The sequence below is a fragment of the Agelaius phoeniceus genome, chromosome 30, assembly GCF_051311805.1.
Source record: "Agelaius phoeniceus isolate bAgePho1 chromosome 30, bAgePho1.hap1, whole genome shotgun sequence".
Classification (NCBI taxonomy): Eukaryota; Metazoa; Chordata; class Aves; order Passeriformes; family Icteridae; genus Agelaius; species Agelaius phoeniceus.
The window spans coordinates 5,205,226-5,230,856 of NC_135294.1; the positions used below are offsets into that span (position 1 = coordinate 5,205,226).

The following is a 25,631-nucleotide window of genomic DNA, read 5'->3' on the forward strand; positions in this document are numbered from 1 at the left end:
AACCTCAGCTGGATCAAACCTGGTGAGAGTCAACACACAGCAAGCTTGTGTTCTGACCGTGACCAATTTATTTCATTCTGATGTAAACCCCAAATTTCCACTACAGCACAGAGACCTCCTTTTATAAAAGGCTGTGAAGTATAGGACATGCAAAATGCAATACAATAGTGGGGAGAGGTTGGATTTTCTTCTGGTTTTTTTTGAAACAGATTTAAAATACAGGAAACTGAAATGTGGCACAAACATCACAACTTCCATGCATGCCTTCACGTGGCTTCCTTTGTTGTGCTGGCACACTCTGGACTTCAGCATCGAGTTCAAGTCATTCTTGGGAAGAGCAGGAAGTTCACACTTCTTCAAATTTCGGAGTAATATTAAGGCTGAAATGCATGGGGTTCACTTTTCCTTCATCTTCCAGAGCACCACCAGTTGTTTGACCTCAAGCTGTGTTAAGCTTCCAGCTCAAATGCCAGCCCGAGTTTGTGACCTCCAGCAGCGAAATTCTTGCCATCAATCAAGCCTGAGAGTGTCAGCTTTACACCTGCAAGAGCAAAGCATGAGAGCCATCACACCCTGGGACAGGTCCCTGTGCAGTGTGCACATACACATCCTTTACCTCTGAGTCTGCACAAACACTTCTAAAAGACTTCTGGCTCCTTTGCTCATCTGTTCTGCCCTGAGCCAACAGTGAATTAAAGCACAGTGCAGCACTTAGCACTGTTTGCCCCTCTGCAGGGAGAATTACCTACCAGGTCGGAGGGTGTGAGTGTAACCAATTCCAATGAGGCTGGCATTGTTCACTTTGGCCTGCAAGAAAAGAAAAATCACAATATTTATACACTGAATACTTCAGTATTGAGACAGAAGTGTGCCAGTGCCCTGAGAAGGGGGATTATGCATTAATGCTCTTCAGCTACTTGTAGACCAAGCTCTATTAGAATGAGTTTCACTCTTTTCTCAGGAGTTTTCATCTCAAGCAAATGGCAATCCTGCACCAATTGTGCCCACACAGAAATCCATGCTGTTCTTCACTCCTCCATCCTTTAAAGAGCTGCTCACTACAGTCCCTCAGAGCCTGCTCACATCACTCAGGAGGGATTTTCTTTTTTCTTCTAATGAGCAAGAAATCCATGAACATGCAGTCCCCTTTTTGCATTGCTACATTTTGAGCTCTTTATTTCTCATCTTTAATTTTGGTTCAATGCTCCTGGAACTAATTGTTGTTTTGAAACATAAATGCTTGGAACTTCAGTTCTTAGTGTTAAAACACTCACATCTCAGCTGACTTTCAAGGGTTAAGTTACTGTTCAGAGAGGGCTGTAAGCTCAGCTGAACTTCCACCATTGTAACCATAATATGGCTTTACATGATGGATTTCAGAATTAAAAGGACACTGTGTCCTTTCATTACCTTTTCAAATATATTTTGCAGCACACTACTCAGAATATTTCACTATGGACAAAGTTATGTTTAGGATTTCTTTTCCCCAATAATTTCACAAAATGTGATGGGGTGAGGTCCCAATTTAAATCTGAACCAAAACAAAAGCCACAATTTGCCATCTACCATACTTCCTCAGTAACTAATTAAATCAACTGCTTTATAACACAGATTTTCAGTATTAAGGGGGAGCTTGAAATACTCATTTCTGTAACACAACTCTTACCGCAACAGAAGACTTCTCATCCAGCTGGTACCTTCCAGCAATACCAAAACGTGTGTTGTTACTGCCAGCAGTCCATGCAAGATTGACTGAGGTCTCCACCTTATTAGTGACCTTCTGATAAATTGACCCACCAAACTCAGTGCCATCGTTCCTGTTGGAAACAGATGCAAGTCAAGCCTTGCCTTGTTTGTAACTCCTTGGATTAACCCTTCCCCACAAGCCTTTGATCATTGTCTCCTAAACTGAACCAAGAGATCCAATCCTTCCCTGAGCCCAAGCTCACTGCTGCTCATCTTTGTTTTACACAAAACATATTTTGCTTTGCAGAATGGAACAGGACTTTCCAACAGCCAGAGTCCTACAGTTTGAGGTTCTGATAAAAAACAAACCAACCCACCCAGATAAATGCCACAGTGCAGTAACACACAAAGGAGACTGCAGTTGTGGGAATGAGGAGGCTGAAAACCATGTTGGTGCATTACAGTTGTTTAAATCCACCATCTTCAAAGCATCTCAGGCCATCTGGATGCCAAGACTGCAGCTGTGCAGGGATGACAGCTGGAAACACACACAATGCTACACCTGCCTTTCTCCTTCACCCATTTCTGAGGGAGGAACTCTCTGGCAGATTGAGAGGGGGAGAAGGTGGAGTAGTTTAACTGCAGGCTTTTTGTTTTGTGCCATTACAGAAGTTAAAGCTCACAGCTTTTAATTACAAATTACCATAAAGGGCCTTTACATCACCATCTTAGAGACACAAACCCCAAAATTACTCTGAAACAAGGTGTTGAGACAGCCAAGAGATGGGAAGGTGTCCCTATTTTAAATGCAAACACTGACTATAAATGAATTGGAAACAAATCAGCATCCCCTTCCCTTCACCCACCTTTGACCTAAGGCCATCACTGCCAACTGTTCCCATAGCTGGGCTCCTCTGATGCTTTTCTAGGCTCAGGTAATACTTACACATTAGTGTGCAGCTGAAAGTCCTCAGCCTTGTATCCCAAGGCAAAGTTCCTTTGTGTGATCTTGTACTTGGCTGTATCAAAAGCTGTCTGGTAGCCAGCAAGCCACCCTTCATAGCCCACCACTGCCCAGCCATAAACAGTTGGCCCAGAGAGATCAATGTCTACGCTGCAGCCTACATGGACATAATCTCTTTTGTAGGTGGTCTTCAACTTCCCACTCTTCTTCCTGCAGAAACATGCAGGATTATGCACAGGAGTACACAAGGGTGTAAGGAATGTAGTTTTGTTTCAGTATGGGTGTCCCTAATCAGTTAATGAAATTATTGTGTTCCCTGCTCTCCACCTGACTGCAGAAGGAGGCACAGGATAAAGATCATGGTGCTGTGTACATTCATTCACCTGCTGCCACTTTTTCTCCTACCACCTCAAGCTCCATACAATCCTCAAGAAACAAGAGAGACAAAATTGTTTCTCCTTCATGCTTTAAAACCCATCTGGTTTCAAGGTTTTTTTTTTCCTCTGTGAGTGTAATGGGTTATGGCATCATCAGTTCATTTCAGGAGCATCCATAACCCTGCACAACAACTGCCTTTCAAGGGATTTTTGTCTTTAATTATCTCCACTGTTCTTGTGCATTGCTTGCTTTCCTTTCTTCACTGCTCCTCCACCAAAACCAGATTTCCTCACCCTCCAGCCATCATCCCCTTAGTCTGCCTTTTTCTGTGACACCAATTCCTCTCTCCAATGTGTGTCTGTTGATTTTGCTACCAACTCAAACACAACTACAGCAAAACTTCAGCACCTCTTTACTTCTCCCCCCAAGCTCCTTTCTCTTCCACTCAAGACATGGCAGAACATTTGTGCTGCCACTTGCTCACACCTGGCCTGGGGTCTCATTTTGGACTTAGCTTCTAATTCCTCATATCCAAGCAGTGTTTCAAACTCAGGTCTTCTGATAGGCTCTCCCCATCAATAAATTAGAACCAATAAATTAGAACCAATCCCTATTTGCAAAGCAGTCTCAATCTCTGTGCATTATTCAGACCTCAACACCCCTCCTTTGCTTTGCTACTTGCCAAATTTAGGTACAAGTGAATTGAGAAAGACAACTAAGGGCTATTCCACTGCCCATTTACCTCCTCATTCAACTGTGTACAGACATCATCTGGCCAAAAGCATCAGCAAAATAAATAAAATAAAATTGGCTTACTGACTTGACAGCCTTAGGACTGCCAAGAGCATGAAGATCTGGTTGTTTAAGGGGAGAGTTAGAGATTGGTACCTACTGCAAAATGAGAAATTTGCCACTGGCCAAAAAGCTGAAGACTTTTTTCAAGCAGAACTTGTCCTTCTGAGTTAAGTATTACCCACTGCCTGCAGTGATTGCAGAATCTTCTCCAATAAATGCTGAGCTTTTACACAATGAGCAAAGTATTTTTAGAAGTTATGGGAAATTCTAGCAGATAAAGGTAATAGAAAATGTTTACCCTGTGTTTGGTACAAATGTAGTGTCAAGAGCCACCTTCAACCCGTCAACCATCTGCAAAGAAAAACACACATCTGCTCAAAAATCAGTTGAAACAATTTCTTATATTCCACCACTAGAACTCTACTTCCCATCTAAAGAGAAAACAAAATGGAACTCTAATGTCTCCCTCATGATTTCCAGTGAAATCTGAAGATGCTGCATGATGAAGGATTAAAATAGGACCTTTTCTTCCCACAAGGAAGCCCTTTAACAGCACAGACTTTGTAAAAACTTCCTGGTTTTACATATAGGAAGTTGACACATCTGGTGCTGGCAACAAGAAAATTATTCACAGAATTATGAGAGAAAGAAAACGACTCAAGTCACGTTTCCTTATTCTTTATAGTTCAGGCAGTCCACACAGGAGCTCAAGAATCTCTCTCATAATCTGCAGGTTCTGTGTTTCCTCACAGGCCAAGGCACACACCCATCTCATTTTCACCCACCTTTCTTATTAGCTGCACTTTCCATTTTGGAGCACAGGTGGAAGTACAAACATGAATGGCCCCACCTGGCAGGTGGCACTACACAATTCCTATCTTTGGCATCATTACCTTATCCCTGAGGCATTAAGTGAAAGGCATAAACCTGTTCATGTCCAAAAACCTGTGTTTTGAGAATGCTGCATGCTGGCAACCCTCTGTGTAAGCAGTGCCAAGCTGCAAACATTCACCTTTCTCTTCAACCTTATATATATAAAATATATTCAATCTCAACGCAGCCAAATTTGTGTTCTTCTACATGAAAGCATTTAAAATTATGAGACCTGTCTTTGGTTTCCCTGCCTGGCTGCAGCAGTGGTAGCTCTGCACAGTCAGGTTCACTCAACAATGCTGCTCATTCCTGTATCTGCAGTAACTGTGCCCCAAATCATGAGCTGGCACCCCCCACTCCCAGCCTGTGTGTTCTGCAGCTTCTTTGAACACTCCAGGTGCTTTTGTGCAATTTTCATTCTCCAGTGTTTCCTGTTCATCTCAATCCCATCTCATACCAGCTGCAGAAACATTTCCAAAGGATCTACTTAGTCTTACTTTATTCTCGACACAAATTTCTGTTCCCAATGTGTTATCTGTGTTCCACTTCTGAGTGAATGTAAGCCCATGGCATTTGTCCTTGTATTTGGTCTCCAGACTGCCCGAAGCCTTGCCCGTGTCCGTGTTGGAGGAACCGACTGCATTGAATTCCTGTCAAGAGCACAGAGCACAGTCACAACACAGCCTGGCTTGGGAGGAAGCCAAAGAGTCACTGAGGCCCATTTTTATGAGAATGGCCCACACTGAGATCAAACCCACAGCCTTGGCATTGCAGCACCGTGCAGCAGCCAAGCTCATCCCAGGGTCAGGAGTTTCAGCACTCTTTATATTTAATTACATTCACTTTTCCCACCTGTCCCACTCACACCCTTAGGCCTTTTGACAGAATCACCATGCTCCTCCTCCCTATCCCCACCTAAAACAATTTCTTTTGTGTCACAGAATGCTACTCCTGGCACCCCTGCTCTGAATATTTGTTATTGAGGTGAACTGACAGAGCCTTGGAACCTGCCCAGCTTGGCAAGAGCCCTGTGAAACAAAGACCTGACAACTTCATTCACTTCTCCCCATGGGAGTTTGATTACCTGCTGCCCCCATCTCAACTTTACCACACTTTTCCCCAAGCTTATGCATCAAAAGTCCTTTTTCTGACTTCCCCTGCCAAAGTGGCAGTTATTTCAACACTCCACAGGAATGCCATGCACTTAGCAGGCAAAACCACTTGCAATCTATGAAAGAGTTCTAATCAACAGACACCATCACTGTGGTTTTCTAAGCCCACAGAAGAACACCCAAACCTTTGTGCTGTAACAATCTGAGGTACTATTAGTACCCATGTATGAATTAGACCTCATGCTTTGTTCTTAATTTCACCCCCAAAACTCCATTATTGTTGCATCAGAATCACTAATAAGCTCAAAACCTGAAGCAACAGACAACTGTACCCAAATCATTTCTATCTTGTTTTCCCTCTTGCAGTTTTTACAGTGCTCTTGTTGTGGAGTGCTGGATAAAGATTGCAAATGGCTTCACATGCATGGATCCTACAGCAGATCTAGGGTATGGACACAGCCAAACTGTGCAATGTGAGTAACAACAGCACTAAAAACAATTCATCACTGTACAAATGACACAGTATGCAAAAAGCCTTGGCAGACAAAGCAAGAAAGAGCCAAGGTGTCAAAACAGTCACCATTCTTACCAACTGGACAAACATCCAAAGAACATTGCATGGAAAAGAAAAAGCCCATTTTAGAACTTAACACAGTTGTTGCATCACAATCAGAAGGCAGCATAATTAACTATCAGCACATTGTCTGAGAATCAAAACCTCCAGCCAGGACAACTGCCTGTCAAGAGCTGTCAGTGAGCAGGAACAGCCATGGCATGGAGACCACATCATTCATGGGCCCACACCTTCCTGGTGCACAGTGCAAGAAATCATCAAAACCTCAGCTGAGACAGAGTGCACTCATACAGAAGGAAGGACTTGCACCATTTGCACAGTCAGAATGCAAGAGAAGGAGGGAGCTCAGGCAAATCTGGTTACAAGGTGGGCTGAGAAACAGCTCATCTCACCAATCAGAACAGCACTGAGCTGCAGGTGAGACATGCAGGACTCTGAGTCAGTGTAAGAAAAATATTATCTAGTGGATAATGCATGCCTGTGGGTAAAGATCAAAATTATCACCCCCATTCCCAGTTCTGCCAGCTCTCCTGGGAAACTGGGAGGGAGCTCCACTTGTCCATCATTAAAATGGGATCACAGGATGTTCTTGTTGCTTGGAATGCTAAAGCTTACTTAGCTCTCAAATTCTACATACAGGATACTGCAGGACTGTTTTCAGTTTTAATTAAGTCTTGAATTTTAAGCACAGTGGAAATGAGTGAAAGCACAGTTAAGTTAAACTCTGCTGCTTACTTGTCCCCTGATCTTTTGCATAAAAGTCCCTCTGGACTAAAATTCCTATGCAAACTAATAACTGCAGGGAAACTCAGTTAAGTAGAAATGAGAGCTATGTAAGGTGAGGAAACTCCTGTTTGGGATGTGTCAGTGGAACAGGCAGCAAAGTAACAACAAGGTGTGTGAAAATCCTTGCATGTCTCAGGGCAAAAAACACTGCTACACCAACTTCATACTATTGTAGAAATATCTGTCAGCTAGGAGTTTTAAAATGAGAAATGAAAGAGAGAAGCAACCCCTGCTAGCAAGCTCTAACCCTTGTTACCAGTTCAGGAATTTGTCCTTCCATTGCTAAGCTGGTGATGTTTGAAGTCCCCAGCACTTACCACCCCACTGGAGGACTTGGTCTTCAACTCCAACTTGACCATTCCAAATCCTGAAAATAAAACAGCACACAGCACCTGGTTCATTGAAAGACACAAACAAGGCTCATTTCCAACACACCCAAAGAATGCCATAGGTACACTGAGCTGAAACAATTCTCATGTTTAAACAGTTGTGGAACACATTGAGGGTTACGAGGATTGTGAGAAGAATGATTGAAGGAATTCTGACAACTCAAAGTAAATTGTCTGATAATTTAGAGTTTTAACAGACACTTTTTTATACTAATTTATAAAGACACTAATTTATAGTTACAACAGACACTTTTTTATACTAATTTATAAAGACACTAATTTATAGTTACAACAGACACCAACCATCCAGCACCTCCACCTTCTGCAGGCTGGGACCCACCAATACAGGTAACCTCCTCTTCTGACTTACTTAGTTCACATTTTATTTAGGCCAGGAAATTTCTCTTCTCCTCTACTCCAAAAAAATGTTTCAACTAATTTCAATCAGTGCCATATAAATAAGTACTACTGCTTTCTTCCTCTTCTGTCTGCTCTGAATCTAGGGAAATATCTGGCCCTTGCACTAAGTAGAAAAGCCTGAAGGAACTGACTTTAAATCAGGGAACTTGAGTTAATTTACAGCAAACACAAACAAGGCTCATTTCCAACACACCCAAAGAATGCCATAGGTACACTGAGCTGAAACAATTTTCATGTTTAAACAGTTGTTGAACACATTGAGAACTGACTTTTAAAGTAACTGACTTCCCTTTAAATCAGGGAACTTGAGTTAATTTACAGCAAAGCCTGAACTCCAGGGTGGGAGAGACCAGACCACAGTGCATTTTAGTTTTATGTGGCATCTGGGTTTGGGATACAAATGAAATCTTTATTGCACACAAACTCAGATTTTAAAAAAATCAACACTTTCTAGTAGTGTTTCCAGAAAAGAGGCAAATGCAAATACTGTGAAGAAAATATCTGCACTCCAGCTTTAACAACAGACTATTCTGATGAACACAAAGGTCACTCTTCCTCAGGAACCTGTCACTGCCACAGCACTCTCCATCAGCATCCCTGATTTAATGACTCTAAATAGAAAAATCAGAAGGTAAGAAAAGGAGGCAGCATTTTTCAGAGGCTCCTCTGGAGTGCACATTAAGGTCAAACTTGGAATCTTCCCCTCAAACTCTCTGCCACTGCAGTTCTACCATAGCACATGAGCAAAGCTCAGGATCAAAAGGGGCTGGATGCTGCAGGGCTCTGCTGGGAATCAGGGAAGCTCTGAGGTGCCTGTTAAGGTTCTTACAGGCATTTCCAAGGAAAAAGTCTGAGAGGTGATCAAAGCATCCTCGTCTTACTCACCATATCCCTTGTTGAACACATCCCTGGCAGACTTTCCCAAGTCACAGTATGCCGGTGGGCAAGCCATTGGATCTGAAACACACAGCAAGCTGTAAGAACCTCAGCAGAAAACCTAAACTATTCCCAAAGCATTAATAAACATCTGTGATTAGCAGTCTGTGAGGATGCCACCAATACAGAACTGCCAGATCTTTGGAGAATGTTCATCAACTCATCCCTGCATCCTTGCTGCCTTGTCCAAAACAAGCTGCAATTCAAAGAATTTATAAAAGCCAATCTTTTATTTGGAATCACTGAATCTCAGCTATTAAATCCCACTACATGTGCTGGCCTCACAGTCCTACAGGACTCATGGGAGCCTTATTGCTGCTCTGACAATGAGGAAACGTTGCTTTTGTGATGGGAGCCTTATTGCTGCTCTGATAACGAGGAAACGTTGCTTTTGTGATGGGACCTCGAGTGGCAAAGGACATCATCAACGCTTAACAATTCCAAAGGAAAAGAGGTGTCACTTCTGTCTGCACCTATGACTTCACAGAAAGCTTTTTCAGAGTTGTGAAAAATGTGAAAGAGATCTCTGTACACCATCAGTGAGTATTTCTGCACTGTGCAGTCGTCAGAGCAGCAAAAATTTGCAAATAGGAGCCCATTTCCTAATATTGTTACAACTACATGGGAAAACACAGCTCAAAAGGATGGGCATGTAATATTGCAGTGTAGATGATACATTTTATTAGTCACCACAATTTAGGGATTTTGCATCAGAAAAGCCACAGTAAAGAAGGCAAACTCTTCCTCAGTGGAAAATTACTCTTCCTCTTCTAAAATAAGTTTGCATAAATGTAAAGGTGCACCTGCTCCAGAAGAGAAAAGGTATAAAAGATGCTCCTTTCATTTGATTTTAAGGAGAACTCTTTTGTCATCCAAAAAGGTGACATTTAGGATTTCTGATGTTGGGTGCTGCAGAGAAAAAGATGAACAAATGCACCAGCAGCAGGAATGGCAATCTCTTGTGTTTACACCTCATTTTAGTAAGGCTACTGAGCCATCTGAAAATTGTAAGCCTGTCCACTCTCTTTACACTATGGAGCCATATCTTGTGTGTTCTATGTGTTTGAATGTGTGCGTTAAATTTTATGCAAGCATTTAAACAGAATAAAAAATAAAGAGATTCTCGAGGTTAGCCCATACTGAAACACTGAAATTCTTTGCTAACAACAAGCAGCTCTACTTGCACAACAGATCTGTCGGTTTCACAGCTCTTAACATTAAATTGAATGGCAACAGGTGACGAAACGACTGTGAAGCGGGAAAAGAAACACAAGAACACCCGCATCGCTCTGCGGAACAGGTGTAAAAAACCAAAACCAGCCAAAAAAACCCGAACAAAACAATGAATCCTTGCACGAGCAACGACAACAGCCCTGAGGGCGGTTTCCCGTCTCCTGAGGGATGCGGCGGGGCCTCGCCCGCGGGCACCGCACGCACCTTTGGCGGCGGGGCCGGAGGGGCGGCGGCTGCGCGGCCCCGGGAGCGCGAGCGCCGCCCGCGCCGCGGCTCTGCCCGCGTTACGCAACGGGTAACGGAGCGGGCGCGCTCCGCGCCGCTTCCTCTCCCGGCCGAAATGCCGGCGCCGGGGCAGCACTCGCTCGCAGCCGCCTCTTTAGTTCGTGCCTCCCGGCCGAGAGAGCGGAGCAGCCAGCAGAGCCCCGGCCGCGCGGCCTCAAAGGGAGAGAGAGCGAGCGCCGGCCCCGCGTCCCGGGGCCGCCCCTTCAGCAGCGTGTGGGCCTGCGGGCGAGGAATTGCCGCCGGAGCGAGCGAGCGGCCGGCGCCCCCTCGGGCCTGCGGCAAGGTGACTCGGGGGACGCCCGCCTCCGCCTCGGTGAGGCGCAGAGGACAGCAGCTGCAGGGCTGCGGGCGGACAGCGCCGCGAGGCCCGGCCCGGCCCCACCCGGCCCTGAGCCCCGCCGCGGCCCCGGCGCTACCTGCCGCCCGCGCTGCCTCCGGTACGGCTCCCGGCGCCCCCACGTCCGCATGCGCGGCGGGAGCGCTGCGCACGCGCCCGGGCCCCGCCCACCCCCGCGCGGCCCCGCCCACCCCCGCCCCGCCCCGCCCAGTGCGCGCGGCCGAGGCGCGGCGGGAGCGCGCCCGGGGTCCCCGCCGGTGCCGCAACCGGAGCCGGTACCGGGCTGGGCTTCCGAGGGACCCAGGAGACCTGCGGAGGCGTTCAGTGCCTGGCAGAGCCGGGATGAGACTCCAGCGGGCACTAAAGGTCCTCTCAAAGCCTTCACCTACCGTGAAAAATGAGTATTTTATGATTGGCTAAATAAAATATAATACATATTATATATAATATATATAATACAGCATAATATATGTATAATAAATATATATTATATATTATATATTATATATATATAATACAGCATAACTTTCTAACATAACACACATATGTGTTATGTTAAAAAGTGATGCTGTAATAATTTTCTCAAGAAGTGTGTTAAATATAGTTTTAGGTTATTAACAATGTTATAATAGAAACTATGCTATGTAATACACTTTTTTTATAGCAAGGACTCAGCCTGTCAGAGCCAGTATGAGACTCCAGAAGGCACTAAAGGTCCTCTCAAACCCTTCACCCACTGTGAAAAATGAGTATTTTATGATTGGCTTTTCATACATATTAAAAGAAATATTATATTTTAAATATTATATTTATTAATTTATATATATTATGTTAGGAAGTTGTGCTGTATTAGTTTTCTCAAGTAGTGTGTTAAATACAGTTTTAGGTGATAACACAATGTTAGAATAGAAACTATGCCATGTAAGATGGTTTTTTTTAAAGAAAGGACTTGCAGTGAGATAGCAGCCACAGGACACCTGAATCTTTCAGAGAAAGAGAATTTATTCTCTCTTATCAGAAGAAAGGAACAACTTCCCACCTTGCTCAGCCCTGAAGATGCTGTCAGGATTCAGAGGAAGAAGCTGACACTGCCCAGACAGAATCCTGTGTTGGAATGGAATTTATGCATCATGGATGAGGTGTATGAATATGCAACAGGTGATTGTTTTACTGTTAACCTGGGTCCTTTTTCGGGCTTAGGTCCCCAGACTGTCCATAACTCTTTGTTTCTATTGTCTCATATTGTCCTAATGCAAATGGAAAAAAAAAAAACCAAAGACAGAATGTATATTTATATAATTCACAGAAAACAAGCAAGCTCTCTGAAGAAGCCCTTTTCTTTTTTTGCTTTATGGAGAGAGACTGGCAGCTCTATGGAGAGACTGCAAAGCCAACAAATTCTGTGGCCAGGCCAAAGCTAATTAATCTTCTGCTGCAGCTGTTGAAGATGATGGAGAATGCATCAGTGCAATGCCCAGGAAACATTTGTAAGCATGGCAAACATGTGTTACTGCTTTTTGATCTTCTAAAATTACAGCAAATAAAATAATAATCAAACACCACTACACATTGATGATGGAATATTCAATTGGTTTATTCCTATTGATAACTGAAGAAAATACTAAATATATCAGCTATGTATAGATTTTTACAATGAGGCATCAAATTACTTTACATAGCACCAAGTTAACTTTTAGTTTTCTTCCATACTACTACATGCATTAGCACTGGGGAACGTTCCCAGAAAATAATTAAAACTCCTAAGTTTTAATTCATTTCCAAGAAAAATGGAAGAAATGAAAAGGGTAAGTAAGAGCATCAGCCTGTAATGTCCATTACTAAGATTGATCAACTCTCCTTGTATAGGAACAAGTTGAAAATGGAATTGTTCTGCAGGCTTGAGTCAGATGAAAATAAGACAAAGTATTCAAATGCAGTAGCAGCAACACATTCCATGCTCATGCTGTGTAATTCATGGAAGGAGTTTACTACTTTGAGAATTTTTAGGTTAAACCACAGAATTCCTGTCCCAAATCCAACTAGTAATGCATTCTTGAGGAGACCTTGTCTCTCATCCAGAATACTCATTACCTTCCCAACATTTAAAGGGGAGGTGTAAAATAAGATTTGAGAGGTTTGCATATAAAAAAGGGGCAGATTGAATCTACAGGAGTGGTAGCAAGGCATCAATTAATCAGACCAAGCCAAATGAAACACAGCACTGCAATCAGTGATACTAAACATATCTAGGAACAAAATTCACATGGACAGGAGAATGGCCACCTTAGCATACAGCCCACAGTCAAAGATTTTAGAAGGAGCAGCTCATCATGAGCTTCAGCACTGCACCAAGACACTCAGCACAGGTGTGAGGAGACACAGGGAGTAGTTAAAAATGGTAATTTCAGGAGTACTTCATGGTATACTCAGCACTTTTTCATTTTGGTACCCACCTATAGATAAGATACAAAGAGAGATGCTGGATGCCCCATCCCCAGAAACATCCAATGCAGACTGGGCTGGGCTCTGAGCAATCTCCTCCAGTCAAAGATGGCCCTGCTCATGGCAGGGGGACTGGACTACATCACATTTAGGGGTCAAATTCTTCTGTGACTACATAAAAACGAAATCTCACGGGATTTATCTTCACAACACATTCTGTTCTGCTCAAGTGCCATGGACTTGCTTTAGCCATCAGTAATATCTACATCAGTAATGTTCAAGCAGCATTCAAAGTGAGGCTGTGCACTGTGACATCCCTGTTAGAAGCTATGCCAGCATCCCTGTTGCTGTAAACCCAGAGCTGCACTTTGTCATTCACTCCGGTCCTTGGGCTCTCGGTATTTCCACTGGATATAATCAAAAATGTCTTTTTCACATTCCACTGGCAGGGCCTCTCCAGCAACTCCTGCAAGCAAATTACACAGCACATGTGAAAGGTGGGAAAGTCTGCAGCATTCAGAAATGCCAAATGCATGGAAAGATTAAGACAAAACTGCTGTAGGTAAAAAAAACAACCTGAAAAACCCACCCAGAACAACGTCCCCACCCTCTGCAGAATTTTCATGGTGTTTGCATGCTGATTCTTATTGGTGTCAAAGGAAATGAGGTAATGAATGAACTTTGGGGCCATGTGGTTATGCAGTTCAATAAATTTATAATTGTGTGTGGGTATATATGGTCCCCTCTCCTCCAAAGCAAAGCAACTGAAGGACATGACATACCCTGTGAAAAGAGCAGGGAACCAAATCTGTGCTGTGCACAGCACAGAAGAAAAAAAAATCTTTAAATCACTAAGACTTTAAGTAGATTAGGAGGCCTAAAGAGGTAACCTTGTGTAAGTAGGCTGCCCCTTCTTGTTGTAATGGTGCCCAGTATCAAAAGGACACTGTGAAAAATTCCACAAAATATCACATTTCTCAGAAGTATTTCCAAAAAACAATTACAAGCAATTGAAGGAGATCACACAAAGTGCATAACTTTGAGAGCAGGAAGAGTAGAAGGAGTAGGAAGAGTAGGAAGAGTAGAAGGAGTAGAAGGAGTAGGAGGAGTAGGAGGAGTAGGAGGAGTAGGAGGAGTAGGAGGAGTAGGAGGAGTAGGAGGAATAGGAGGAGCAGGAGGAGCAGAAGGAGCAGAAGGAGGAATAGAAGGAGCAGAAGGAGGAGTAGAAGGAGTAGAAGGAGCAGAAGGAGCAGAAGGAGCAGGAGCAGAAGGAGCAGAAGGAGGAGTAGAAGGAGCAGAAGGAGGAGTAGAAGGAGCAGAAGGAGCAGAAGGAGGAGTAGAAGGAGCAGAAGGAGGAGTAGAAGGAGCAGAAGGAGCAGAAGGAGCAGAAGGAGCAGAAGGAGGAATAGAAGGAGCAGAAGGAGGAGTAGAAGGAGTAGAAGGAGCAGAAGGAGCAGAAGGAGCAGGAGCAGAAGGAGCAGAAGGAGCAGAAGGAGCAGAAGGAGGAGTAGAAAGAGCAGAAAGAGCAGAAGGAGCAGAAGGAGCAGAAGGAGTAGAAAGAGCAGAAGGAGCAGAAGGAGTAGAAAGAGCAGAAGGAGCAGAAGGAGCAGAAGGAGGAGTAGAAGGAGCAGAAGGATGAGTAGAAGGAGCAGAAAGAGCAGCAGGAGCAGAAGGAGCAGAAGGAGGAGTAGAAGGAATAGAAGGAGTAGTAGGAGCAGAAGGAGCAGAAGGAGCAGAAGGAGCAGAAGGAGGAGCAGAAGGAGTAGAAAGAGCAGCAGGAGCAGAAGGAGGAGTAGAAAGAACAGAAGGAGCAGAAGGAGGAGCAGGAGCAGAAGGAGTAGGAGTAGAAGGAGTAGAAAGAGCAGCAGGAGCAGAAGGAGTAGGAGTAGAAGGAGCAGAAAGAGCAGCAGGAGCACTCTGTGCAAGCTCAGACTGACCAGTAACACCCAGGCGCCGTATCGTGTACTCATTGATTGTGAAGCCCATCTCCAGAGCATGAGCTCTCATGTTCTTGTTGAATATATCACTTCCTGTGAAATACAGCACACCACAGTAATACTGATCTTTTGGGATCAGCCTAGAATAAAAAGTAGAAGCAAAGACTTAGGACAAATATACCACAAAGAAGTAACAAGCCATTTAAAATTCAGCATTCAGACACGTGTAGGTTTATTTTGTGTTCATGTGTCCACATTCTGCAGCTCTGTACATTTAATTTTCCCACAAGCCAGATGCAAAAGTGAAAGGAACTGCATATGAAAGAAAGGTTCAGAATATCTACCACTTCCCAGGAGTTACTGAACTTCAGCCACTACCTGGTTATGGTGCTTGCAGTCCTGCACAGAATCAGTGCCAAAGCAGGATGATAAAACAGGACACAATTCTGATATTCTATCAGAATCCCATCATTTGAAGCACTGCATTATTGCTAATAACCTGCTGCAATTACTGGCAGCTGTCCAGGGGCTGCCACACTGCAAAGGCATTAGAAACACAGCAAATGCCATGTTGTGAACATGAAGTAGAGGTTGGAATGAAAAAAATGATGCAAATGCCTGCTCTGGAGCAGACAGCTAAACCAGGGGGACTTTGATGTACCTGCTATCAATTCTGCATGTGCCTGATATCAATTCTGCATGTACCTGTTGTCAATTTACCTGATATCAATTCTGCATGTACCTGCTATCAATTCTGCATGTACCTGATATCAGTTCTGCATGTACCTGAAATCAATCTGCATGTACCTGCTGTCAATTCTTCATGTACCTGCTATCAATTCTGCATGTGCCTGATATCAATTCTGCATGTACCTGTTGTCAATTTACCTGATATCAATTCTGCATGTACCTGCTATCAATCTGCTTGTACCTGATATCAATTCTGCATGTACCTGAAATCAATCTGCATGTACCTGCTATCAATTCTGCATGTGCCTGATATCAATTCTGCATGTCCCTGATATCAATTCTGCATGTACCTGATATCAATCTGCGTGTACCTGAAATCAATTCTGCATGTACAATTTTCACAAACATGTGAAAATGTACATGTACAATTGTTTTCACAATTTTTGGCTTTATTTGGTTCACTTGCAGCTTCTGACAAACACAGCTGTATCAATTCTGCATGTACCTGCTATCAATTCTCCATGTACCTGATATCAATCTGCATGTACCTGCTATCAACTCTGCATGTCCCTGCTATCAATCTGCATGTACCTGATATCAATTCTGCATGTACCTGCTATCAATTCTGCATGTACCTGATATCAATTCTGCATGTACCTGCTATCAATCTGCATGTACCTGTTATCAATTCTGCATGTACCTGATATCAGTTCTGCATGTACCTGCTATCAATTCTGCATGTACCTGATATCAATTCTGCATGTACCTGATATCAGTTCTGCATGTACCTGCTATCAATTCTGCATGTACCTGATATCAACTCTGCATGTACCTGCTATCAATTCTGCAGGTACCTGATATCAATTCTGCATGTACAATTTTCACAAACACGTGAAAATGTACATGTACAATTGTTTTCACAAACAATTTTTGGCTTTATTTGGTTCACTTGCAGCTTCTGACAAACACAGCTGTATCAATTCTGCATGTACCTGATATCAATCTGCATGTACCTGATATCAATCTGCATGTACCTGATATCAATTCTGCATGTACCTGATATCAATCTGCTTGTACCTGCTATCAATCTGCATGTACCTGATATCAATCTGCATGTCCCTGCTATCAATCTGCTTGTCCCTGCTATCAATGTGCATGTCCCTGCTATCAATCTGCATGTACCTGATATCAATCTGCATGTACCTGCTATCAATCTGCATGTACTGCTATCAATCTGCATGTCCCTGCTATCAATGTGCATGTACCTGTTATCAATGTGCATGTACCTGATATCAGTTCTGCATGTACCTGAAATCAATCTGCTTGTACCTGATATCAATTCTGCATGTACCTGATATCAGTTCTGCATGTACCTGTTATCAATTTACCTGCTATCAATTCTGCATGTACCTGCTATCAATCTGCATGTACCTGATATCAATTCTGCATGTCCCTGCTATCAATTCTCCATGTACCTGATATCAATTCTGCGGTGTGGATAAGCTGTTCCATCCTCTCTATCTGGCAGCTGACAGACACCCTGTGAGGAAATAAGGCAAGCAACAAATTCAGGTGAAATTAAACAGATTTGAGAATCATCTTTGCCTCCTCACCCCTAAAGGACCTCTCAGCAATCCTCAGCCATGCTGGAAAGCAAAGTTAAATCCCTGCTGAATGGAAGAAATATTTTACTAGAACAGCCAGATATCAGAATACAGTGAATCACTATTTTACACTGGCAGTGTAACATATAACTGCTTCTTAAATTTTTATTGCACCAGGAAGGATCCTCATTTCCCTGTCATTATTATTATCAGGCTTTTCAGTATGCACCAATATCAGCAGGTTAAGAAAAAAAAGTCCTGCAATTTTTTTCTGCACTGAAAAAAAATCAGCATGGAATCTAAAAAATTAAAAGTTTTTGTCATTCATTACTTGCTTTAGGCATTCCACATAATCCCTATTATGTCCTAAGTCTAGTAGCTTATCCATTAAATCTGTTCTGCAGCAAAACTGACACAAAAGGAGACAGAAGTCTATTATATATCAGAGAAAATCAGGAAAACACAGTTCTGAGATCAAAGTTAAATGCCTCCAAGATCCTGAGGACACCATTACAGAAGTGGCCACTGGTGCAACTGAAGAAGTGATGTTGTGCTGAGGCTCCAGGACACAGCTGATGTTATGTGATGCAGGGTTCAGAACTACACAAATATCTGTGCACTTTCTAATACTGAAATCTTACCCCAAGAGTCACCTGCAGGGAATTCCTATGAGGTGCAAGCAGGAGAATTAAAAAAGCAAACACTCCTCACCCCCCAGCTCCAGCACTGCAGGGAATTCACCCCAGCTTCTGTCAGGAAAAGTAACCCCCCAAAACATCCTGCACCACCAAAAAAGCTCTTACCATGAATTTGGTGTCCCCTTTGGACAGCATATCTGTGATAAAGTGGACTTTTTCCAGCTGTTCTACAACCTTATGCAAAAGTTTTGACTAGGAACAATGGTAAGAAAGAAGGAGAAATTACTGGACAAATCACAAGAATATCTTACCTACATTTACTAGATAGAGGCTCCTATAAGTACAGGACATCATCATAATTATATGTACTATTCTACATGAAATTTGACCCAAACAGAAGAAAAAAAGTAACAATAAGGCTGGGAAAAAGTGAATAAAATTACAGTTGTGCAAGATAAAAAACAATTTCCACCAACAGCCCCACATGAGATCACCTTTAGTTGGAAATGAGAAATCTAATTCAGCTTTTAAACAACACATCTATAGAAGGAACATAAGAAAAAATACACAACACTGTCATTAACAGCACTTCAGAGCTGGTCCCAAAAGACTACAAGGGCAGCAGGATGGTTTCCTATCATATTATTTCCTATCATTATTATCACCTAAATGATTATGGTACATCAAGAAATAGCCAGGCTAGCTTTAATCCAGCTTTACAGCTCTGCATTATTAAAGTACATGAATTCAAGGGACTGGGGGAATATGTGTGACAGGAAGAGGAAGGAGAGAAGGGTAAAAATAAACATATTGACTAGTTCTGCAAGAGAAACACAAACAGAATACAAAATTGTAACTCCTCAAAACAAACAGGGCAATCCAAGAGAAAAGTTCAGTATTACAGTCAATACAAAACCACAAAAAGCTGCAATACAAGTCTGAGACTCTATGCACTGTACAGCTCTGAGCTGTGCACCTGAGAAAAGCACCTGTTTGGATGATTCTGATGTGAAGCTGGGGTGGGTTAGCAGAACATCCATGTCACCACTTGACTCTGCACCTAGGCAAGAAAGAAGCAAAGAAAAATCCTTTTGAGTGTGGCAAAGTACATTAATGTTGCTGGACATACATCTTACCTCTTCTCTTAAACATGGTTTTCTAGCAGGGCATGGTCACTATGAGAGGTATTAGCAAAACAAAAAAATAATCTTAAAGTAGAAGAATTTTGTTCTTTCATCAGATTCTCCATACATAAGAAAATATGCAAGAATTTCTTGCTGTACTCTACAGCAATGAAGCACAAATGTTGTTAATGTAAAAACAAAGCAAAGAATTCATGTTAGAAGATATTACTGTTTATGGGGGAAGGAGGGAGAAGCAAGGATTTCTGTGGGTGTCTCATCAATGAACTGACAAGGCAAGCCAAGGCAAGCCAAGGCAAGACAAGACAAGACAAGGCAAGGAGAGGCAAGGCAAGGGAAGACAAGGCAAGAAAAGGCAAGAAAAGACAAGACAAGACAAGGAGAGGCAAGGCAAGGCAAGGCAAGAAAAGAAAAGACAAGGAAAGACAAGGCAAGGAAAGACAAGGCAAGACAAGAAAAGACAAGACAAGAAAAGACAAGGCAAGGCAAGGCAAGGCAAAACAAGGAAAGACAAGGAAAGACAAGGAAAGACAAGACAAGGAAAGACAAGACAAGGAAAGACAAGGCAAGGAAAGACAAGACAAGGAAAGACAAGGCAAGGAAAGACAAGGCAAGGAAAGACAAGGCAAGGAAAGACAAGGCAAACAAGACAAGACAAGACAAGGAAAGACAAGGCAAGACAAGAAAAGACAAGGCAAGGCAAGGCAAACAAGGCAAGGCAAGACAAGGCAAGGCAAGGAAAGACAAGGAAAGACAAGGCAAGACAAGGCAAGACAAGGCAAGGCAAGGAAAGACAAGGAAAGACAAGGAAAGACAAGGCAAGACAAGGCAAGACAAGGCAAGGAAAGGAAAGGAAAGACAAGGCAAGGCAAGACAAGGCAAAACAAGACAATACTAACAGGAAAGGCCAGGTTGCAGCATGGAGCCTATCAAGAACAACACACAGAGAAACTTGTCTTGCTTGTTATCCCAAAATAAAGATAAGATCACAGAGTACCAACCTCGCCTGAAACTGCCACAGACTGTAGCAATATAGTTTGGGTCCAGTTTCTCAACCTCTCTGAGCACAATTTCCTATGTAAAAAGGAAAGAAGAGTGTTTAGAGGTGGTCAGGCATTCACTGGCCATCAGTACATCACATTCTTAACAATGAGATTTTTTTACCTGCATTTGAAGCATTTCTTCCCTTGGGATTCTTTTCTCAAAATCTTCAAAGTATCTGCAAGTATAAAAATAGAGGTGTCTGAAAGAGTGGTAGGGGCAGCATCTTAAAATTTTAATCAATTAAACATATATCAGAGGAAAGAATACTAACTTACACTGCTGTCACATCACAGAAAGCTCCTGACTCCCATTAAACATCTTAGAAATCTTGCAAGGTGACAGTAAAAACTCACAACTGTCAGTTTGACAATGCTCAGAACACAGTTTCAGCATTTCCACTGTATACAAAGAGCTGCTGTGAGGTGGGAGAATTATTTCCACAGAACCAAGTGCTCAATATTTACCCAGCCCTCTGAAAATACAAAACCTTCCTGCCAAGACTCAGCCCAGCAGTGAGCAGGAGGAGCAGGTCCCCCAAACAGGGTCAGACGTTGGAAGGAGCTCAATGGAAGCTCTCAACTCAAATACAGCTCCAGGTATATTTGCCTTCCACTGTAAAACTCAAATTTGACAGCATGCTGCTTGGTTGTGGAGAAAAAGAGGGCAAGTGAAACAATTTTTGGCTTTATTTGGTTCACTTGCAGCTTCTGACAAACACAGCTGTAGCTCTTCCAAAACTACCACAGCAAAGAGGCACCCAACAAACAGCACTGAAGCTGATGAATCCTGAGGGACAAACACATTCTGCACAGCACCCCCAAGCTCAGACAGCAAAGGTTACCTTGCTCACAGCACATGAAAAACCAGCCTGGGCCACTTCTATGCAGATTGTGAAGAAACAACTCCACAGCCTCACTGAAGGGATTGATTCTCCAGGAGCTAACTGAGCAAGCCACTGGATATTAACTTCCCTCTGAATGGACACCAAGGCTTCCAAGCCAAATGAAACAAAAGCTCCAAATGACTGCAGAAAGGCATGCAGAGCACAGAGAGGACCTTCCTCAGCCTGTGTGACCTTACATTCCAGCCTGGTGCCTGGAGGAGTCATTAGAAACACCAAGCACTTGTACCCAAGAAAGCTTACTTCAGCCCAATTCGCTGGTGATGGGTCAGCTTGTGCTCAATTTTTCTTAGATCTAGGAAAAAAATCCAAAAAACCAGTTAACTGAGGAGTAAAAATCTTACAGTGAATTTCTATCAATGCAAAGATGATGCACATAAAGAATATGTAAGGGGAATACAACCTCAAAGGAGGGAATTTCAAATTACCTACATAGCAGCTGATAGGATGACCACAAATGCCCAGAGCATTTCCAACAAGATTTAACAGAGCACCAAAGAGCCAAAATCCTTGTTACCTTCCATGCAACCTGCACATACTTTGCTTTATATGAAAATACATGTATGAAATATGAATATATATGTGAATATATGTATGAAATGTGTATATATATGAATATATGTATGAAATATGTGTATATATGAATATATGTATGAAATATGTACATAGGGATATATGTATGAAATATGTGTATATATGTATGAAATATGTGTATATATATGAATATGTATGAAATATGTGTATATATATGAATATATGTATGAAATATGTGTATATATGTAAGAAATATGTGTATATATGAATATATGTATGAAATATGTGTATATATGGATATATGTAAGAAATATGTGTATATATATGTATGAAATATGTGTATATATGGATATATGTATGAAATATGTGTATATATATGAATATATGCATGAAATGCCTTAAGCCTGTGCACAGGCTTTAGCATTTTACACCCCCTCCTCAAAGCCTAGGGCATAAATGCTCCCACAGCACCCCTGTGGAAGAGGCAGCTTGACAGAATAAAAGATCACTGGAGTGTGAACCAAGGCCCCATGTTCACACTTACCTTCTAAAGTCTTAATTCCTTCCTCAACAAACTTCCTGGCAGCAGCAGGACTGCAAAGAGACAAGGCAACCTGGCATCAGGAGCAGCAAGAATCTTATAGCACTGAGCAGGACATGATTTGTAAGTGTGGGTTTCAGCACACTTCAGCACACTCATTTTCAGTTGATGCTTTTGGTCAGCAGAGACCCAAAGCTTGGCCTGCACATTTTTTAGCATTGATGTAACTACACAGTGATGTCTGATTGTAAGAAATTTAAAAAAGTGACAGCAAATAGGCAATATTGCTTCAGACAGTAATACCAAATGCATGATAACATTGCAGCAGAGTTCTCATGGGCTTTTTCTGTTTGTTTTTGTTTTGTTGCCTCCTTCAAGGCTCTGCTTCTCCTTTTACAAAAAGCCTGAGGCCAGAGTCTCACTTCCACAGTTCCATTCTTGACCCACATCTCTCTCCTTCCCCTCTCAGGAAGCTTCCCACTTCCACTCTTCTACCACAAAGTCTGTAATTCATCATTCTACACCCTTTTGTCCCATTCAATCCCATAAACACAACTACAGTGTGTCAGTGTGGGCATTACCTCAGCAGCTCAGGCTCATTATGTGCAATCATCCAAATTCTGATCATAAGTCTATCAAATGAACAGGAGAAGGGGGAAAAAAAGCCCTAAAAACACCCCAAGAAACTTTTACCCAATGCCAGTGACTCGTGTCAGGAAATTGATAGAAGCACTTGTATCATCTTGTCGAATCTACAAAAACAAAAACAGTGCAATAAACAAACAAACAAAGAAGCCTTAAGAAGATAAAACAGCTCAGTCAGGCTCTGGTCTGGAGGTTCACTACAAAACAGTACCAAGGGCAGCACAGCCTTACAATAATGCCACGTGTAATGAGCCTGGAAACCCCAACTGGCCATGCTAAGGTGGAGAGCAGGACTAAAGCACAAAACTCCAGAGCCTTCCAGCAACTGATTTCCTCTTCTGACAGAAGAGCTGCACATGCTGATTATGAAAGCTAAAATATTTTAATGAATTGGCAGTTTTGAGGCTGAGCTGCTCAATCCTTGATTTCTACTTAGCATACACTCCAGGGACAACAACAGAGATGTGCAAACAGGCTACTTTGCAAGTTATCAAGAAAAGCAGGTATTGAGAAATACAGAATAGGAGAAACACACCCACCTTTTCCAATTTACGTAGTTTTCCAGTGGATAAGAACTCATCTATCTTTTCAGCTATTTTAGCACCCACTCCATCCTAAATATTGGGGGGTGAGCACAAACAAGTTAACTCAAAAATCACTTAAAGTCATTATATATGGGAAGCAAGGAAAACTCCCTAGAATTTAGAGTCCAGAAAGAACTATGGGGCATCCAAGACCACAATATAATATTGGAGCATAAAAGAGCACAAGAATTCAAGGGTACAATATAAATGGCATAAACACTGTAATGCAAGGGCTATATCAAGTTTATACAGCAATAAGCTTGAACAAGGCTTTGATTCTTATTGCTCAAGATCTCTGAATTAACAAAGGAGTGACAGCAAAGGGCAAAGACATTTTTACAGGCAGAGGCTCAGGTGGGATGCCCAGTTCCAGCTCTGAAACCCCCACAGTGGCCACACCTGGTCCGTGTCCCCAAACTCTGACTCGGGTAGCGGAAAGAGGCACTGGCAGAAGCAGGGCTGCCCCCAATGCTTCCCAGGAACCCTGAGCACCTCATCCCTGCTTCCCAGGAACCCTGAGCACCTCATACCTGCTCCAGCTGCCCCCAATGCTTCCCAGGAACCCACAGCACCTCATCCCCACTCCCCAGGAACCTCGGGCACCTCATCCCCTGCTCCATTTGCCCCCAGCGCTCCCCAGGAACCCCCAGCACTTCATCCCCGCTCCCCAGGAATCCCGGGCACTTCATCCCTGCTCCGGCTGCCCTCAACACTTCCCAGGAACCCCGGGCACCTCATCCCCGGCTCCGACGGTCCCCAACGCTCCCCGGGCACCTCATCCCTGCTCCCCATCCTTCCCAGGAACCCCGGGCATCTCATCCACACTCCCCAGGAACCCCCGGGCACCTCATCCCCGCTCCCCAGGAACCCCCATCCCCGCTCCGGCTGCCCCCAGCGCTTCTCAGGAACCCCCGGCACCTCATCCCCGCTCCCCAGGAACCTCGGGTACCTCATCCCCGCTCCCCAGGAACCCCCGGTACCTCATCCCCGCTCCCCAGGAACCCCCGGCACCTCATCCCCGCTCCCCAGGAACCCCCGGCACCTCATCCCCGCTCCCCAGGAACCCCCGGTACCTCATCCACGCTCCCCAGGAACCTCGGGCACCTCATCCCCGCTCCCCAGGAACCCCCGGCACCTCATCTACGCTCCCCAGGAACCCCAGGAACCCCCATCCCTGCCCCGGCTGCCCCCACGCTCCCCAGGAACCCCCGGCACCTCATTCCCGCTCCCCAGGAACCCCAGGAACCCCCATCCCCGCCCCGGCTGCCCCAGATCCTCCCGGGGCAGCCCGGACACGAGCACCTACCAACTTCTTGGCTTCAGCCCCGCTCTGTATCTTGCTGGGATACCGAGAAATGACCGAGGCCGCTTTCCTGCGGAGCGGTGCCGGTCAGCGCCCGAACGGGCTGGGGCCCGGCACGTTCCCCAGAAAGCCCCAGCGCCTGCGGGGCGCGGCGTGAGGGGAAGGGAGCGGTACCTGTAGGCGTTGTACTTGTGGATGGCCCGGTTCACGTTGCGCTCGTAGTTGGCCAGCTCTGCGGGAGAAGCGCGGTGAGAGCAGCCGGGCCGCGGCCCTCGCCACCCACGGAACCGAGCGAGCGCGCACACCTACCGGTGAGGAAGTCGGTGATGCCTTCATTGGGGCTCTCCTGGGGAGCTTTGCGCTTGCTCATGGCCGGCACCGGCACGGAGCGGCCGCCGGGGCCGCGGGCAGCGATGGCACCGAGGCCCTTCCGGTGTTGGCGTCACGGCGCGTCCGGTGCCGGTGCGCGGGCGCCGCCCTAGGCTGTGATTAACGCGGTTTTTAAAAATTTTAAACGTTTCGTAGTAATAAAATGGTTATAAAAATAGTACGGTATAGAAATAGTAAAATGGTTATAAAAATAGTAATGCAATTAGAGTAATATTAATTTGGACGGTTTGAATTAGGACGATGTGAGACAACAAATATGTGAAAAATGCACGTATTTTGTGATTGGCTTTTGGCAAATATTCAAATGAATATTATATGTGTTGTGTTAGAAAGTAACGCTGTATTAATTCTCTTAAGTACTGTGTTAAATATAGTTTTAGGTTATAAAAATTGTTAAAATAGAAACGATGCTATGTAGGATACTTTTTTTAAAGAAAGGACTCGCACTGAGATAGCAGCCACAGGACA

General features: G+C 43.8%; 3 protein-coding genes across 12 annotated transcripts; 1 reads left to right on the plus strand and 2 right to left on the minus strand.

Moving 5' to 3' along the window:
- Window positions 1–45: 45 nt before the first annotated feature.
- Window positions 46–10,936, minus strand: VDAC3 (voltage dependent anion channel 3). Of its 3 annotated transcripts, none has more exons than XM_054650555.2 (9): window positions 10,848–10,936; window positions 8,863–8,934; window positions 7,486–7,535; window positions 5,194–5,346; window positions 4,122–4,174; window positions 2,633–2,860; window positions 1,667–1,817; window positions 750–807; window positions 46–541 (listed from the first exon to the last, which is right to left on the minus strand). In XM_054650555.2, exons 2-9 carry the CDS (start codon window positions 8,927–8,929, stop codon window positions 450–452), a joined length of 852 nt encoding a protein of 283 aa, XP_054506530.1. In that variant the 5' UTR covers window positions 8,930–8,934; window positions 10,848–10,936; the 3' UTR covers window positions 46–449. The 3 variants fall into 3 exon arrangements, with proteins under 3 accessions (XP_054506530.1, XP_054506531.1, XP_077047902.1); XM_054650556.2 differs by lacking the exon at window positions 10,848–10,936 and adding an exon at window positions 10,351–10,485; XM_077191787.1 differs by lacking the exons at window positions 7,486–7,535; window positions 8,863–8,934; window positions 10,848–10,936 and adding an exon at window positions 6,398–6,546.
- Window positions 10,202–12,330, plus strand: LOC129131659 (uncharacterized). Of its 8 annotated transcripts, none has more exons than XR_013185628.1 (3): window positions 10,202–11,134; window positions 11,433–11,926; window positions 12,075–12,330. XR_013185628.1 is itself a non-coding variant. In XM_077191785.1 (3 exons), exons 1-3 carry the CDS (start codon window positions 10,315–10,317, stop codon window positions 11,820–11,822), a joined length of 906 nt encoding a protein of 301 aa, XP_077047900.1. In that variant the 5' UTR covers window positions 10,202–10,314; the 3' UTR covers window positions 11,823–12,330. The 8 variants fall into 8 exon arrangements, 4 of the variants coding, with proteins under 4 accessions (XP_077047900.1, XP_077047899.1, XP_077047898.1 ...); XR_013185629.1 differs by having other exon boundaries at window positions 12,126–12,330; XM_077191785.1 differs by having other exon boundaries at window positions 11,433–11,482; window positions 11,787–12,330.
- A 7-nt stretch (window positions 12,331–12,337) lies between these two features.
- POLB (DNA polymerase beta) lies at window positions 12,338–25,234 on the minus strand. Its single transcript, XM_054650637.2, has 14 exons — window positions 25,083–25,234; window positions 24,948–25,005; window positions 24,777–24,843; window positions 23,426–23,500; window positions 22,935–22,993; window positions 22,245–22,294; window positions 21,410–21,461; window positions 20,386–20,440; window positions 20,223–20,295; window positions 19,069–19,139; window positions 18,245–18,331; window positions 17,313–17,377; window positions 15,148–15,287; window positions 12,338–13,676 (listed from the first exon to the last, which is right to left on the minus strand). The coding sequence occupies exons 1-14, from the start codon at window positions 25,141–25,143 to the stop codon at window positions 13,582–13,584; spliced, it is 1,008 nt and encodes a 335-aa protein (XP_054506612.1). The 5' UTR covers window positions 25,144–25,234; the 3' UTR covers window positions 12,338–13,581.
- Window positions 25,235–25,631: the final 397 nt, after the last annotated feature.

Bases quoted from the DNA above. Each gene is read 5' to 3' on its own strand.
- VDAC3 (XM_054650555.2), bottom strand. From the start codon at position 8,929: ATGGCTTGCCCACCGGCATACTGTGACTTGGGAAAGTCTGCCAGGGAT. The intron at 7,536-8,862 runs GTGAGTAAGACG...TTTTATTTTCAG, and splicing joins TGTGTTCAACAAGGGATATG to GATTTGGAATGGTCAAGTTG. The intron at 5,347-7,485 runs GTAAGTGCTGGG...TGCTCTTGACAG, and splicing joins CCAAGTCCTCCAGTGGGGTG to GAATTCAATGCAGTCGGTTC.
- LOC129131659 (XM_077191783.1), top strand. From the start codon at position 10,256: ATGAATCCTTGCACGAGCAACGACAACAGCCCTGAGGGCGGTTTCCCG. The intron at 11,135-11,789 runs GTCCTCTCAAAG...TCTTATCAGAAG, and splicing joins GACTCCAGCGGGCACTAAAG to AAAGGAACAACTTCCCACCT.
- POLB (XM_054650637.2), bottom strand. From the start codon at position 25,143: ATGAGCAAGCGCAAAGCTCCCCAGGAGAGCCCCAATGAAGGCATCACC. The intron at 22,295-22,934 runs GTAAAAGTTTCT...GTCTCTTTGCAG, and splicing joins ACACGAGTCACTGGCATTGG to TCCTGCTGCTGCCAGGAAGT. The intron at 13,677-15,147 runs GTCAGTCTGAGC...ATTTGCTTGCAG, and splicing joins ACGGCGCCTGGGTGTTACTG to GAGTTGCTGGAGAGGCCCTG.